The sequence below is a fragment of the Schistocerca piceifrons genome, chromosome X (genome assembly GCF_021461385.2).
Source record: "Schistocerca piceifrons isolate TAMUIC-IGC-003096 chromosome X, iqSchPice1.1, whole genome shotgun sequence".
In the NCBI taxonomy this organism is placed as follows: Eukaryota; Metazoa; Arthropoda; class Insecta; order Orthoptera; family Acrididae; genus Schistocerca; species Schistocerca piceifrons.
This window is the reverse complement of record NC_060149.1, coordinates 478,501,054-478,517,970: the sequence shown is the minus strand read 5'-3', so window position 1 is coordinate 478,517,970 and position 16,917 is coordinate 478,501,054. Positions and strand designations below refer to the sequence as shown.

General features: G+C 42.9%; 1 protein-coding gene across 1 annotated transcript in view; it reads left to right on the top strand.

The window, feature by feature from the left end:
• The window catches only part of LOC124723060 (RNA-binding protein Raly-like), an 88,395-nt gene that overhangs the window by 14,814 nt on the left and 56,664 nt on the right, over window positions 1-16,917 (top strand). The window contains exons 2-3 of the mRNA XM_047248238.1: window positions 10,981-11,035; window positions 14,622-14,732. Coding sequence (XP_047104194.1) covers window positions 10,981-11,035; window positions 14,622-14,732 — 166 coding nt within the window. The remainder of the gene's footprint in view (window positions 1-10,980; window positions 11,036-14,621; window positions 14,733-16,917) is intronic.

Here is a 16,917-nt window from a genome sequence, read left to right as displayed (position 1 = left end):
GTCACTACAACGTACAACCAACTGCACAGCATCTTCACTTTGTTCAAGACCCGAAGAGCGTCCACTGTCAACAGCAGTGCGATCAGCCTCTGTTACCAGGAGGCCAGCTACCGCCGCTCACCGACGATATGCGGATGCACTGTCAGCCGTCAGCTCCCAACGTCATACAACTTGTCCACCGACCACCCCATCAACCACGGCAGTCAGCAGGTACCCATTCGACAGTGGAACAACAGTGGCCTCAAGGAGTACAGTATAACCTGCCACTTCAAAATCGCTTTGAAGTTATTCCAAATTCTTGTGCCAGTGAAAGTGAACCTCCTGTGAATAAAAACTCTCCACAACCACCAATAAAAATAATGATCCCTCCCGTATTTGTATACAACACTAAAAAGTGGAAAGATATAGCAAAAAGATTTAGAGAGGATCCTTTCTCGTCCTTGTGTATTGTGTATTGAACTGGGGACCTAGAAACGTCGGAGTGGCTTCGTCCCATCGTAGCCCTCAGTGGTTCACAACCCCACAACAGGCCACAGTAGTCCACCCACCCCACCGCCGCCCCACACCGAACCGAACCCAGGGTTATTGTGCGGTTCGGCCCCAGTGGAACCCCCAGCCCCGAGAACGTCTCATACCAGACGAGTGTAACCCTAAATGTTTGCATGGTAGAGTAAGTATGGTGTGCGCGTACGTGCACTGTGTTTGCGCAGTAATCGCCGGCATGGTGTAACTGAGGCGGAATAAGGAGAACCAGCCCGCATTCGACGAGGCAGATGGAAAACCGCCTTAAAAACCATCCACAGGCTGGCCGGCACACCGGACCTCACCACTAATCCGCGGAGTGGATTCATGCCGGGTCCGGCACGCCTTCCCGCTCGGGAAGCAGCGCGTTAGACCGCGCGGCTAGCCGGGCGGACTTACTCATTCTTACTTGGCTAAATAGCGACGTGATGCTATAAGCATTGCGACTGAGACCCCTAACGATTACGGGAAGTGTGTTAGTTTTTTCAAAATTTACCTCTTACGAAATTGATCAGACTAACAAACCGTAGTCGTTAGTGGGCTACCGATCACATCTGAGGAAGAGATTGTTCAAATGTTCAAATGTGTTTGAAATCCTATGGGACTTAACTGCTAAGGTTATCAGTCCCTAAGCTTACACACTACTTAACCTAAATTATCATAAGAACAAACAAACACACCCATGCCCGAGGGAGGATTCGAACCTCCGCCGGGACCAGCCGCAGAGGAAGAGTTGCTCTTGAATTAACGAACAAAGGCTATCAAAAAAGTTATGTAGTAAAAATGCATTCGCCATATGACAAACGACCATATCCCTTGTTCTTAGTAATATTAACTCGTATTGTTAAAGCTGCAAAAGTTATGTCGCATTTCAGGTCTAACCGTGGAAGATCACATGTTCCCAAACTTTGTCATAGGTGTCAAAGATTTAATCATTGGTTAATACACTGCAATGTGGAACCGCGTTGTGTAAAGTGCGCTCAAAATCAGCTCATTTCAGACTATAAAAATCCCAGAGACTCTCCAGCCTTTTGCTTTAGCTGTGGCGGAAGCCACATTGCGTCATACAAAGGTTACGTTGCTTACCAGTAACTACGCTAGCGCCAGCACCGCCAAGTAAATACATTCGCGCAGCAGGAGCCATCCCTGCTGCCATAAACAGCTGCCAGTGCCAAACAAGACACGCCCATTCCGGCTGTCCAGCCACGTTACACCTCATTCTCCAGGAGGTATACATCATATGCCGACATAACGAAAAGCACTCTCCGGCAACTTTCAGCTAACCAGCACCTTCTACGGCCAAACTTGAGTTCTCCGTAACTGTTACATACTTCAGCGCCTCCTCGCAGAGATTATCACAATGCCATACCTAATCTAATAAATATTTTACAAATGTTAGCGCATTCCAGAGGAAAAAACCTCTTAAACTGGCTCTGTAGAAGTCTAGCAACAGTCATCTGTTCACCACAAAATAAGTCAATATCAGAAATCTTATTACATCTACTGACCAACAATCCTTAAATGGTGAACAACGTAGCAGTGGAAAACTTTAAAATCATTTCCTGGAATGCAAATGGCGTAAAGAACAAAGTTCCTGAACCAATACTTTTCGTTAGTGAAATCTTGCCGGCCGGTGTGGCCGAGTGGTTCTAGGCGCTTTAGTCTGGAACCGCACGAACGCTACTGTCGCAGGTTCGAATCCTGCTTCGGGCATGGATGCGTGTGAAGTCCTTAGGTTATTTAGGTTTAAGTAGTTCTGAGTTCTAGGGGACTGATGACCTCAGATGTTAAGTCCCATAGTGCTCTGAGCCGTTTGAACCATTTGAACCTTCCCCCCACCTACTGATGTGGAGGCCATGCCTAGTGAATCCTGATCTACTTATAGACCCAATTGGCACCACTGAGATTTATCATGACGCTGAAACTATTGCACCAAATGCGCATTAGCGCAACCAGTTTGAGTAGGTATTTTACCAGGTCACCACCTACATAATATTCCCCGTCCCTATGAAGACTGTTCCTTGCTCCACCCACTATCACTACGTGATCCTCCTTCGTAAAATTCCTACATAAATCCCCTATGCCGTCAGTCACCTGAGCCAACCCTGCGCTAGGCTTCACAATACTGGTGACCCGGTACTCACTCCCCAACACTTGCTGCAACTGCTGGCCCAGACCTCTACCGGGCGAACTACCTAGCAGCTGAACTTTCTCTTTTCTATTAGACTTTACACCTGTCCTAGGGCTCCTAACCGCTCAGGACTGCTGCATGTTCCCTACATGTACAGCTACACGAGGCTCCTCTTCACTCAACTCTGACAGTTGGTTAAATCTATTGCATATACGCAAAGTATAACTGTCTGAATACCTCCTCTTCCTAGCTGCCTTCTTGCCAAATGCCAGTTCCCATTCCCCACCACCATTCACCCTCCTCAACCTGTCTAGTTCCTCCTTTGCGCGTTGTAACTGCATCTGAAGGGCACAGATCTTACGCTCCTGCTCCTCTATCAACTTATTTCTACTACAGATTCTCCATTCCCAGGAGAGGATCTCGCTAGAATGCCCACTGGCTACCCCACTGCATTCCCCCCAATGAAAATACTTTGAACAAGTCTCACATCGTAACCCACTACTCACCCTACGACAGAGCCCACACTTCTCACTCAAAGTAAAATCTTACAGTCACGTTAATCCAGTGTTAAAACTCAGGCATTTTCCCAGTCAGTGGAAGCAAATGGCTCTGAGCACTATGGGACTTAACTTCTGAGGTCGTCAGTCCCCTAGAACTTATAACTACTTAAACATAACTAACCTAAGGACATCACACACATCCATGCCCGAGGCAGGATTCGAACCTGCGACCGCAGCGGTCGCGCGGTTCCAGACTGTAGCGCCTAGAACCGCTCGGCCACCTCAGGCGTCCAGTGGAAGCATATCAAGGTCATTGTTATACCCAAACCAACCAAAGATCATAGGTATCCCAAAAACAACAGGCCAAATGGTATCTTATCATCCGTTTCGAAAATATTGGAGTGGGTCATACTTCTCCGACACCACAAAAATGCAGTGCAAATCTGTTCTCCCAAATACGCCGTTTCCGTAAAAGGTGAGGAAAAATGAAGGTAAATATTAACATTATAACTTTTGAAAATGCTTAATTACATTATGAAACTCGATAATAAACGTAGTAGATGAGTTTTGCTATTTGGGTAGCAAAATAGCTGATTATGGCCGAAGTAGGGAAGGTATGAAATATAGACTGACAATGGAAAGGAAACCGTTTCTGAAAAACAGACATTTGTTAACAACGAATATAGATTTAAGTGTTAGAAAGTCTTCCCTGAAGGTATTTGTCTGGAGTTTAGCCCTGTATGGAAAGAAAAGGTGGGGTATAGAGGTATAGACAGGTGAGACAAGAAGAGAGTAGGCTGAAAATTATATGAGCAGATCATGTAACTAATGAGAAGGTACTGAATAGAATTGGGCAGAAAAGAAATTTGTGGCCTAACTTGAGTAAAATTGGGATTGCTTGACAGGACACATTCTGGGACATCAAGCGATCATCAAATTAGTAGTGGAGGAAATTGCTGCAGGTAAAAGTCGAATAGGGAGACCAAGAGATGAATGCAGTAAAGAGTTTCAAAAGGATGTAGGTTGCAGTAGTTATTCGGAGGTGAAAAGGTTTACACAGGATAGTGTAGCAGAGAGCTGCATCAAACCAGTCTTCGGATTGAAGACCACCACCACCACCACCACCACAACAACAACAACAACAACAACAACAACAAATGCTTAAAACATTTTACGATCTCCGCGATGTATCTTTTTGTGTATTTTGTCTGAATCGATGCAGAGGAGACACGATAATATTTCCCCTCCTGCAGGACATGCAGAAAAAATTGTGCTTGGATCTCAACACTAAGAAAATAATGTGTATTGATCGTATTGCATATTAATGTATGAATCCGTCGAAGTTGATATTGAGAATCGTCAGTAGTGGAGTAAACGGGTAGAAAGAAACTGAATGTCTTAGGTAAATGCGCAGTCATCATTGGTAGTTTCATATTTCGTGCGACTATCGTACAGCATTAAAATTAGTCAGTGAGTTAAGTGGTGCAATAGTTAAGAGGATGGGCTCGGATTCTGTCAAAGGGTGGTTCATTTCGCCGCCCGGCCGTTTTGAATTATGTTTTTAGTTGTTTCCTGAAATATTTTCAGTTTATTTACCGACCGTTTCTTTCGATAATGACTCGGCTGGTTCCCTCTGGCTTCTTCATAAAGGTAAAGTTATACTTCCTCTCTAGTGCTCTAATAGTCAACAAGACGTCACGAGTTAATCTTCCCCCCTTCGTTTCAAATGAACGGTAGGATGATGCAATAGAAATAATCTGTTACGGTATATTAATAATTTTTACTTATGGACCGTCTGACAGCAACTGAATAAAACACAATTTTAGTGCCAATCCTGTCAGACGGTCCATAAGTAAAAATTATTAATATACCGTAATTTTACACGCAACTGAGGAAGACAGGACTATAAAAGTTGAAGAAATAATCTGTTTTTATCTATGTAGTTTTAAATGTTCGTTCTTTAATGCGTTCACAGATGGACAAGCGCTAATGTCCGAGAAAAAGAACGCACGAACACAGCAGTGAATACGTGTACTATGAAAGTTTCAAGTGAAACTTGGCAGCCATTATGTTCACGTTAATATTTGATCTTGGTACTTCCCTCCTCTGGTATCGCGTGCTAACATACCGACGGGTCAGGGAGATAAGCTATGGTCCACGTGGCTTTCGTCATTCCTTCTGTTCAAAAATACACCAAGTCCCTGCTCCAATAACCCGACAGGAGCAAGCTGGTTCGCTAGTGTCATACGAATAGCAAACTTTCAGACGTTTCGGCTGTAACGTAATTCGCTCTGAGTTCCCACACATCTGTACGTTGCTGAGACTCCACCGAGCGAGCTAGTTATATGATAATGTAATAGCATACAGGAAAAAAAATCTCATGTTCAGGTTAAGCTATTAGAGGAAATGAATCAATTCGTCATACACCAGTTTTTTTCAACAGCTAATTTTGAGTATTAGGGTGAAAGAGTGAGTTATCTAGTTGATTCATAATTTAAAGGGCTCTTACTTAAGAGGTTATGTGTTGGGGCCTCAGGGAATAACTTCCATGGTATTAGTGGAGGCCTTATAGGGTAGTAATTGTAAGGGAAGACATAGGTTGGAATATACAACAAATAATGGAAAACTTCGTGCTATTTTTAGATGAAAGGATTGGTACAGGAGAGGAAATCTTGGTAGATCGCATGAAACCAGTTAGAAGGTTGATTTCCAACCCCCCTCTCATCCGCCACTCCTAAAAAAAAAAAAAAACTGCGCAAGAGATGTAGATAAATATACATACGGTACTGTAGCGTTAAAACATGAGACGCTTGGATATTCTGACGAAAATGTTATTTTCGTGGAGTCCCTTATGCGCATATTTCGCTTTAATATTACCTACATGAAAGCAGAAGTAAAAAGGCTCTTATACCTGTGTTACCCACCACGTACACAATTTATTTTTGGAAGTTCCAATTAAAGCAATTAATGATACGACTCATGTAGGATTCCTAGAAACTTCCTCTACTCGGAATTATTTAATTCACAGCCGACGGGTGGAAATTATTTTTTAGTAACGAAAAAGTCTAGTAATATGTCTACCAGATTATCAGTTTTAAAATAAGCGTATGTCACATTTTCGCCGTTCAACCTCATTCCCGTACAACGAAAAATAACCGTTGTTAAGTAAAGAGTTTATCCTGAGATTTCTGAAAAAAAATTAATTACTGAAGTAGTACATGGGAAAGATACTTGACTTGCCTCCACGTCGGTCCGTTCCCATTTACGTCTTCCACGATTTCTCTGAACCAATACAGACGAATGCCGGATTATTTACTTAAATGCCTCATGGCCGCTTCTCACCTCAATTTTGCTAATGTTCTGTTTCTGGCGATTTCGACAATGACAAAAGGTTTTACTCTTGTATTCCTTATCCGTTTCTTATTAAGTAAATAATGTTGTTAAGATCCGCATTCACGAAATCTGCGCCGGCCGCGGTGGTCTAGCGGTTCTAGGCGCTCAGTCCGGGGCCGCGCGACTGCTACGGTCGCAGGTTCGAATCCTGCCTCGGGCATGGATGTGTGTGATGTCCTTAGGTTAGTTAGGTTTAAGTAGTTCTAAGTTCTATGGGACTGATGACCGTAGATGTTAAGTCCCATAGTGCTCAGAGCCATTTGAACCACTAAATCCGCTCTTAAACATCAATGATAAAATTTAGACTACGCTTACGAGACCTCATAGCTCTTCTCTTCTGTCTTCAGTTATAGAGACAGTTCCGTACTTTTAAAAATTTAATTTGAACAAAGTAACATCGAAAAATATTGCTGAGTATTTTATTGTATCCTCACTGTTTGGTGCCGATGCAGGAGTAAAACCGGACTCGTATAAGGCAGAGGCATTTAAAAGTAGTTTGGATTTCACGCAACTGTGTTAATCACTTAAGGCATCAGGCAGGATTATTAACTAAACGCCACGGTCGATTTTTTTCCGATATACTTGAAATTAATAGTTATCGCTTCGATTCTCTGGAAGGGACTCTGATTTGTAATTTCCAATGTCTAGAAAACCTACTGTGACATTTTTTGAGAAATGTTGATAGGGCTCTTTGCGTCAAGAGGAAATGGCTATAACAGCACACTTCTTTTGTAGGAAGCAGAAGCTGAAGTGTGGCCAAGTTGCTTGGGCTGCTCGCCTTTATGAGTGTCACAACCACAGTTATGACTGGTTCTACATGATCATCTAGAGTGACGCTGACATTATCCTACATTTCAATATCAAATAGGCATCTCACAATAACGTAAGACAACATTTTATAGCCGATTAGAATACTCCTTTCGTTTTATTCCATGGAAGCGTATAATTTTGAGCCGTATCTCATGGTGAGCTGATATCCAGTAATATCTACTTATATTGGGTCCAAGTACAGAAGACAGCCTGACTCTCCCATTTCTGTTACCTTCTGCTAGACCAGAGCTGTTATAATGTCTCTTGTAGACGACCGAGAACTGCAAGTCTCCAGAGAAATTTGGTGTATAAGTAAACTTGATTTGGACTTTTGAAGGCCATATTTCCCCACAGTAAAGTTTCCCTTTTCATTACTGAGATGCAGAAAGGTGGTCTCGATAGTCAGAACTACAGAATAAATTCATTCGAACTTTTAGAAGCTCGGAAAGTGATTTTACATGGTATAGAAATGTATGCTAGAAATAAAAAGTTCAGTCTAGATGTTCGTGATTAAGGTTGAGCGAGTCCACATAAGCGGCTTTTACATTAGAAAGGCGTAGTTGGGATTATAACCTTCGGAAGATCTTTTTTTTTAAAAGGACGTCATATTCGCTGGTGATTGTAGAAATTGTTTACTTCGCTATTGCAGTTTCGGCCTGTGGGTACTGTAAAATATTTTGCTTCAACACATGTCGGAGGATTTTAAAGTCGGACATGTGCTGAACCAAAATCTTGCAGTACCACTTGAAAATGGCCGAAAGGACGAAACTGCGATACCGAAATAAATAATTTCTGCAGTCAACGGCGAATATGATGCACTTTTAAAAAATTCTACATGACCGTGAACCTTGACCATGAACAGTTTGGAAGATCTGGTTATTGGAACACAGTATAGTCGTCTGTCACAAAACTGAAAAAATCCACAAAGATAAAAAGTTTGTCGTCAGCTGAAGAAAAAAACCTTTATTTGGTTCACTTTTTATCTTTGTGGAAACATTCTGCAACTGCTGAACTACAGCTATGAACAAAATCATAAACTGAAGAAAATATGATGAAGATTCCCTGGGGAAATCAGAAACACAGTGGAAGTAGCCCAACGTAGAAGATCAGTGAGGAGACTCTCTTGTAGCTGTGTTGCGCTCCTGGTAGGTAAGGAGCTCTATAGTTAGGAGTGGCGTTCACTATATTGGGGCACCTGGAGAAAACGCGACCTGCATCACTTTGGAACATGAACTTTTCTCTTTTTGTGGGTACGGACAGCCGTTACTGTGTGAGATATGGGAATTGCTATATAGTTAGTAGCGTTGTAAGAAATAGATTACCATCTACTGATAATTCAAGTTGTCCAACTGATAGTGGGCTAGGAAATGAGACTTCTAATAAATAGTAAGTTGTAGCTTCACGTACAAAATTCTCAATTTGCCCGTAGTGACACCTCTTTTTACACATTATGTTCCCTATGAGGTTGACCGTACTGGGAAAGCAGGGGAGGTGGGCGGGAGGTGCTTATATAATGATCAGACCTAGAAAATGCAAATAGACGGCCTTACAAAAAAAGCGAAGCAGCCAGAAAACATAGTCAAATGTCAATTTAATTTCTTACACATACACACCGTTGGCTGGTGCGTAAACGATTATAGGGGCAGTTCTTTGTGACAAGTAGAATGAGCGCCAGAGTACGTTAGTATTGTTCGTATTTAATGTTGTTACCAGGGCTGTTAGGGTGTGTCATGGGGCTGGGAGCGTCAGTTGTTGAGTGATCACTATGAAGGACACCGAGATGCCATGTGCTCGTGTGAGACAGCGTTATCAACACCTGACAAAGTTTAAAAGCTGCCTCATTGTAGGTCTCCATAGGTCGGCTGGTCGAGTCGTTCAGTACTCAGACTTGTGAGACATTTGTATATGACAGTGGCCCGATGCAGAGCAGCATAGGAACATGAAAACCAGCCTACTCGCAACAAGGTTTCCGGTCGACCACATCCGACCATCACAAGGAAGGATCGCTGTATTATGCACAAAGCACATCGCAACCACTTGACGTCTGCCATTCGGCAACAAGTAATGCGGTCCATGGAACATTTTGTGTCATTCCTCATCATCGGTCAGAGACTACAAGCAGCCGGAGTAGGGAATTACCATCCCACACTTAGGCTGTCGCTAACACAACACAAATGGCTGCGTTTGAAGTGTTATCGTGACCGGGAAGCCAATGAATGGCGTCGCATTGTTTTCAGCGATGAATCGCGGTTCTGCGCTACCGCGGGTGACCATCGTCGCTGAGTATGGCGGCGACTTGGAGACAGATCCCATTCTTATATTGTGTTGGAGGGGCACAGCGGTGTTACTCCTGGCGTCACGGTGTGGGGAACCATCGGGTTGACTTCAGGTCATGGGTGGTAGTGACTGGGAACTCTGACGGCACAGCAGGTGTCACGAACACCCTGTATCCTCATGTGTGACCTCTCACAGGATATCACCACGGTACCATTTTCTAACAGGACAATGCCCTTCAACGCAAGGAACGTGTCTCTATGAACTGTATGTGTGATGTCGAGTTAGACTTACTCCCGTGGCCAGCAAGATTTCCAGATCTGCCGCAAGCATGGGACCAGCTCAGACGTCGACTTCCTTCTAATACCAGTACCCAGGATGTCAAGGACCAGTTAGAACAATTGCGGGCAATCTTGCCACAGGAAAGGATACAACGGCTTTGTGATACCTTTCCCAGTCGAATCAGTGCATCCATCCAGTGCAGAGGGGCGCAACGTCATACTGGTAAATGAGCTCATACTGCCAAGTTCCTTATAAATTACCTGGATATCGTAATCACTGAAGTACCATCACATACCCTGTCAACCCGTCAAGTTTCATTTCGTTTCCTCCTCCCTTTCACATTCTTGTCAGGCAGATATCGCCAACGAATCTGGAATAAGGTACTTTGGCGCGAATCCTTCTCATGAGGCCGATGAGAAAGAAGAAGGAAGAAGAACGAAGAGCGTGGTATTAACAATCGGTAGTCTCTATGAATGAGTGAAAGCCAGGATGGCCCATATACCGAACGACGCAACCGGCAGAGACGAACAGCGTATGTCACAAAGCGGCGCCCATTTCAAGAAAATGTTCGTGACCCAGGGTAGTCGGATCTGTTTCAAGACAATGTACTTACTTTGTCAATATGTGGCTCTCTATATACTTTTCGTGACGATCTACTGTAGATGTATATCTCACCAGTTCTCTCGGTCAGTCTCTCTCTTCCTCCCCCCCCCCCCCAATCTCTCTCTTTCTCTCTCTCTCTCTCTCTCTCTCTCTCTCTCTCTCACACACACACACACACACACACACACACACACACACACACACACACACACAGAGAGAGAGAGAGAGAGAGAGAGAGAGAGAGAGAGAGAGAGAGAGAGAGACGAAAGAGTTTGTATGCCGTTACAAATAAACAAAAACCTGCAATACCGACAACCACACCTTCCTATTTTAAATCTAAAAGTAACTAAAAATGCAGAATTAATCACAATCAGTGCACTCCTGAAATTTCATCCAAGATATATGATCGATGTACGAAATTTATTTTTCTGAATCTTTTCTCAAAGATGTTGCTCTATGTTCCAGGCGACCTGCGAAGACACTTCGACCAGTTCTTCCCTAGTTGCAGAAACAAAGTCAGGTAATATAAATTAGAAATACTGGTCAAATAGATCACCATATCACCATTGTTGCCAACATGAAAATCGCAGCGTCTAGGCTTTACCAACTCGCAACGAATTTTATGCGCTATATATCGGTACAATTGGTACAATTATGAACACACTATCTGATCAAACAAATCCAGACACCTATTATTGGACGTTAATATGGGGTGTGTCCGTCGTTCGCCTTCATGACAGCTTGAACTGTGCTGGGCACACTTTCAATGAGGTATCTGAATATCTGTGCAGGAATGGCAGCACATTATTCTTCAAGAGCCGAAGCCAGAGAAGGGAGTGATGTTTGACACTGGGGTGTGAAGCGAAATTCACATTACAACTCATCCCAAAGGTGTTTCATTGGGTTTAGGTCGGGACTCTGAACGGGCTAGTCTATTTCCGGAATGTTGTTGTCCACAAACGAATACCTCACAGATGCTGCTTTATTACAGGGTGCATTGTCATATTGATACAAACAATCAGTGCCTTCGCACTGTTCCTCTACTGTACACAGTACGCAATGATATAAAATGTGTTCATATCCCTCCGGATTTATAGCTTTCATAAGCGCAGTAACGGAACCACGCCTTAACCATTTAAAACACACCCCTACTGTAACACCACCTCCTCCCTACATCACTGTTGACACTACACATGATGGCAGGTAACGTCCTCCAGGAATTCGGCAAACCCAAACTCTTCCATCTAACAGCCAGAGGGTGTAGCATGGTTCATCACTCCAAGTAGCACGTTCCCAGTCATCCACTGTCCAGTGGCGTCACCCTTTACACCGCCTCAAGCTTCGCTTAGCATTGCGAGGAGGTGCTCGACCATTGTACCGCCTTCCTAGTATCCTCCTACACACTGTCACTGGACTGTTGGTAACACTTTTGAACTCACGAGCCATTCCTTCCGGTGATTTTGTGCGATTTTTCCTACTACCTTCGGTAATGATCGACAGCACTTGTTCCCCCAACAGTCGAACTGGGCAGCTTAAGAAGGTTTGAAATGTCCCTGATGGACTTGTTACTCAGGTGACATTCAATGACTAGTACACGTTCGAGGTCAGTGAGCTCTCCTGACCGTCCCTTTCTACTGTTACTGCTTCTTTTCTGACAACGCAATATTCCCTGGTTTTATATTTTTGTACTTGCGAGTCCACCTCTAGTGACATGTAGTGACCAGTTACGCACTATATAGAAGTGCTCAGATAGTGCATGTCACTAATGTCGCTATGCGAGACGTATGACGTCTTGAAGAATGACTGATGTAATCAATCGTGGAGAAGTAAGATACGCGTTCATGGGAAAGAAGAGTGACATATCAATAAATCGCCTTGTTAATTATACGAACGTTTGCAAGTTTGTGTGTGTGTTTTATACTTACAATTCAGATGCAGTGTCACACACGCTGATCTAATGGATGTAGGCTACAAACTTGAGCGCTGAATTAATTTTATTCCCTTTCCGGCTGGTCCTCTACAAACAGTAAGACGAATGTAGAGTTTGATGCGTTAAATAGACATTTCAAAGAGTTATAAGCTGAAAACGAAGTTACTGTCAAATAATCCATCCATTTAATAAAAATAAATGTATGTATATACGTACAAGGGCGTGCTGAAATATAATTCCTCTGAATCTTTTATGTGAGAGCTCTTAAAGCTTTTTAAATAAAACATACGTTATTAACACTATACACATCTGTTCTTCATGTATACGTATTTGCAGTCCGCTAGAGGGCTCCGAATTGTAGCGCGTAACATGATGGTGTGAAACGTAGCTACGTTGGTGCGCGAGACGCAGCGTGCTGTAATCGAGTTTCGAATATGAAGAGGCCGTCCACACATGGAGTATCCTATTCTTCAGCATGACAATCCTATGCGAGACCAGACACGAACACTGCGACACCTGCTACAGCTCCACATCTTGTGTTCTGTGTCATCGATTATCCTCCATACAGTTCTGACTTGGCCCCATTAGATTTTCATCTATTTCTAAAACTTGAAGAGCACCTTCAAGAACTTCACTTTGACCGTGATGAAACAGTCAAGCAGAGGTAAGATTGTGGCTCCGTCAGCGAAGTCAACATTCTACAGTGACGGTATCAACAAACTGGTCTCTCGCTGGGAGAAATATGTTCGTCGTCAGGATGACTGTATAGAGAAATAAATACGTAGATATGAAGAATGAACATGGTGAATGTTAATAACGTTTGTTTTGTTTAAAAAGCTCTAAGAGTTTTCACATAAAAAATTCGTAGGCATTACTTTTCAGCACGTCCTCGGGCACTTACAGTCGGGAAAGAACCTCTGTGGGGTAAGAACCGCTGAGGGAATAAAAACCACATACCTATCAAAGTGGTTGCGGTGGGGTGAAAAAGCAGTTCAGATATGTCCGACAGAACAGACATAAATAATAATATATATGCTCCTTGACGGTAACGATAACTTGAGTGCAGATGCACACTACGTCCGAATTCGGGCGGGAATCGAGTAAAGCTGCGGGCGATGACGATAATGGATGGTGGATGGCACATGTGTAGTGTGCGACAAGTTGAGAATTTGGGTTGGAAGGAAATCGTGTCGGGATAGCCGAAGCGGTTGAGGCGACTGCTCGCGTAAAATGTGAGGCGACATCGAAGGTATCCGAAGAGATCGTTACTTTATAATGTATTAATATTTGAGCTTGGTGTATGGCACTGCTTTCCTTGAGGAAAATGGACATATGAAGGAACGTAATGTGTTACATACGGGACAGCAGCCGGTCAGATATTTACCAAGGAAATTCACAAGATAGCAGTATGTTTTCAGAAGTTGTTATTTTGTTTACACGACCAGTTTCTGCATCTCTTCTCAAGTCCTCGATGTACACATTCCATAAAAAATTCACTGAATCCATGTATTGAGGCTCCAGTTATGCAGGCATTAATGTGCCTGATTCTCTGGGCTTGGTGTGAATAGTGGCCTGAAGATGGCATTAATGAGATAACGAAACTGGGCGTGTAGGTAAAATAACAGCTTCTGAAAACATACGACTGTTTGGTTAATTTCCTTGGTAAATTAATGTGTTATTGTGAATTTCGCACCTGATAATCGGATGCACTCTGAAATTTGCATTAGGCATTTTTTCTGAAAACGAAGGTTATTTAACCTGAGGACTGCAGAGACACAATAAGCCACAGGTCACACAGTGCTAAGTGGCGGAACCCGAACACCATAACCGACATATCTTCTTTGCGAACCCACAGTAAGCATAGGAAAATGTCGTACTTCATGTTAGTGATCAATGCGGCAGATCTACGATAGAACAATAAAAAATAGTTGCTTGTTTGCGGTTGTTTCGCTGTTCTCGCTTAATGTGTTGTGTATTTGATGTTTGATAAAATACCTTGTTTTAATTGAACTATGCTTTTCATCAGTATTTGCATAATTTCTTTCTCTGAAAGCTTCTAAAGTAAGCAAAAACTGTTTCTCTTGTTTTAGACTCCTTGACAATACAGCTGTCAGACTCTTACTTTAGCCTCTGTCAGCAGTTGGGTGATACTAATTAAGCACCACCCTTCACACAGGAAACGGAGTGCCGGAAAGGACACAAGATGCTGAGTTTTATGGAGAGCTTCTGACCGACGAAAAATTTCAACGAAGGGCACGAGAAAATGATGAAGATGGGCAGCCCTGCGGTAAGTGAAAAATTGGAAGCCCCTTACTCACTTACACTGGTTAAGAGCAAAATGGAATTGCATGGAGTTTCTTGGTAAGGCCTTAACGGAAGTGGTTTGGCATTATCTTGTTCGGAATGTGGGTGAAATGTCAAGTTTGTATCGCTTGGGTGACTGTAATGACTCCTTGTGAAGTGTACAGATCAATTTGTGTTGTTATGAGTAAGGATGGAGTGGAGGGAAGGAAGCAGCTGAAACCTGATGTTAGCTTGGGATATTAGACTACGGTAGCTCTAAGCAGACCGTTCACTCCATTAGATACTGCGTAGAAGTTTGTGCTGAAGTGGGAAACACCTTAAACCGTTTAATAATGTCATTGTTCGTACTACATTTAATACTTTCTTTTGATATTTTTCCTTGAGTTATAAATTATTCGGGCTATTTACATTGCTGGCCAACATTGCTATTAGTGTCGAAAATTTATTCTGCCATCATGATTCGAAGGAGCTATCATCGGAACGAGAGTTAGCACATAAGTATTGATGAGTGACCTGAGCAATGGAAGCAGGTAATCATTCACGACTATCTCCACCAAGTTCCCCGCAGTCGTTCTGTACCTCTAGAACGAAACTGTTCTATGTCATAAATGCCACACACAATGTATAACATCTCTCTCTCTCTCTCTCTCTCTCTCTCTCTCTCCCTCTCCCTCTCCCTCTCTTGGTGAAATTGGACTAAGTGACACAGATATAAGACACTATTTTATCAACATACTCATCAGATATCTGATAGCAAAGTTCTACCAATAGTTCAATATCTCACCTGTAGAAATCCTCCTCTTGGTCAAGGAGCCATTCAAGAACAGCTGTGTGAACGTCCTCAGCGTTGGAAAGTCTCTTTCCTCTCCAAATGTTCTTTCAGCTTTTTGTAAAGGTGGAAAGTGAATGGTTTAAGATCTGGATTTCTCGCTCAGCATCACCCAAGCCTGTGCAGCCTTTACATTTCATTATGGCTGGATGAGACAGTGCAATTGATCCATATACGCCAGAATTTCACGGGTAATCTGTGCGCAATTTAGATATTTTTCCTCATAAGAATCGTTTTGTTCCGCGTACTTCAACTTTGAGGTACGTTTAATTCCGCGTTACTGTTCGGCGCAATGTCCCTCCTCCTATATGTAGTGGGCTGTTAAGTACACGCTTGTATAGTGTGTATGACTATCATGAGATCTTTTGTTGGGAGGTATTATATTTATATTGTTATGAGTGTGAAAAGAAAAGAAGGAGAAAGTGGAAACGCAGTACTAGCACAGAGTTTTACTGATCTTTAATAGTAAAGGGCGAGCCTCCGATTGTAGTGTTTGCATTCTGCAAACGAATGAAAATTAACAGTGTTATAAGCGTTGATTCAATTAGACAGGGCACAGAAGTTTGGGATTTGAGCCATAAAATTTGCATAAGCTCTAATGACCAAGAATTTTACGCTACCATCTCTCCTCTCCTTTCGAGAAAACATTAATAATTAAAACCTCTTCCACCACAAGGAATTTAGCCGGTTAAATGCAACCTCTGTAGCCTGTTACAATAAAATATGAGCGAAGGAGGTTATCATCGTGATCCTCATTACGAATTATGTATACTTGCCTGCGGCAGTGTATAAGCCAACTACCAACTGTTTCCTTGATCGTCCCAAACCTCTGAACGGGAAACCTATCCTCTGGAAATGATGATATTTAGCCCCCTTAAAAGTATAGAGTGGTCGAGTTGGAGCAATGTAGATGGCGTTGAACTGCTACCTGCCCATCATGTGATCGTCCTCCGTTGACGTATGTCACGGCAGCGAAGCGGTGTGTGCGTTCCGATCAGTTATACGGAGTCAGCGAAATTACACAATCCACCGCCTATGTAGAGACCTTTTAGCTACAAGTATGCCGGAATCTTATTGACAATGTCATTATAGAAACGGGGATTAGCGATCACGATGTCATATTAGCAACTATGGTTGCGAAAATTAATAAATCAGTTAAATCAATTAAGAAGGCTAGCAGAGTTTTTCTGCTAGATAGTGCAGATAAGAACTTCTTAGCATCTCACTTAGAGAGTGAACAGACGCCACTTAGTTCCAGTAAGATGGACGTAAGAGGATTATGAGCAAAGTTCAAGCAGACGGTAAATCGTAGTCTGGAGAACTATGTGCCTAGTACGAG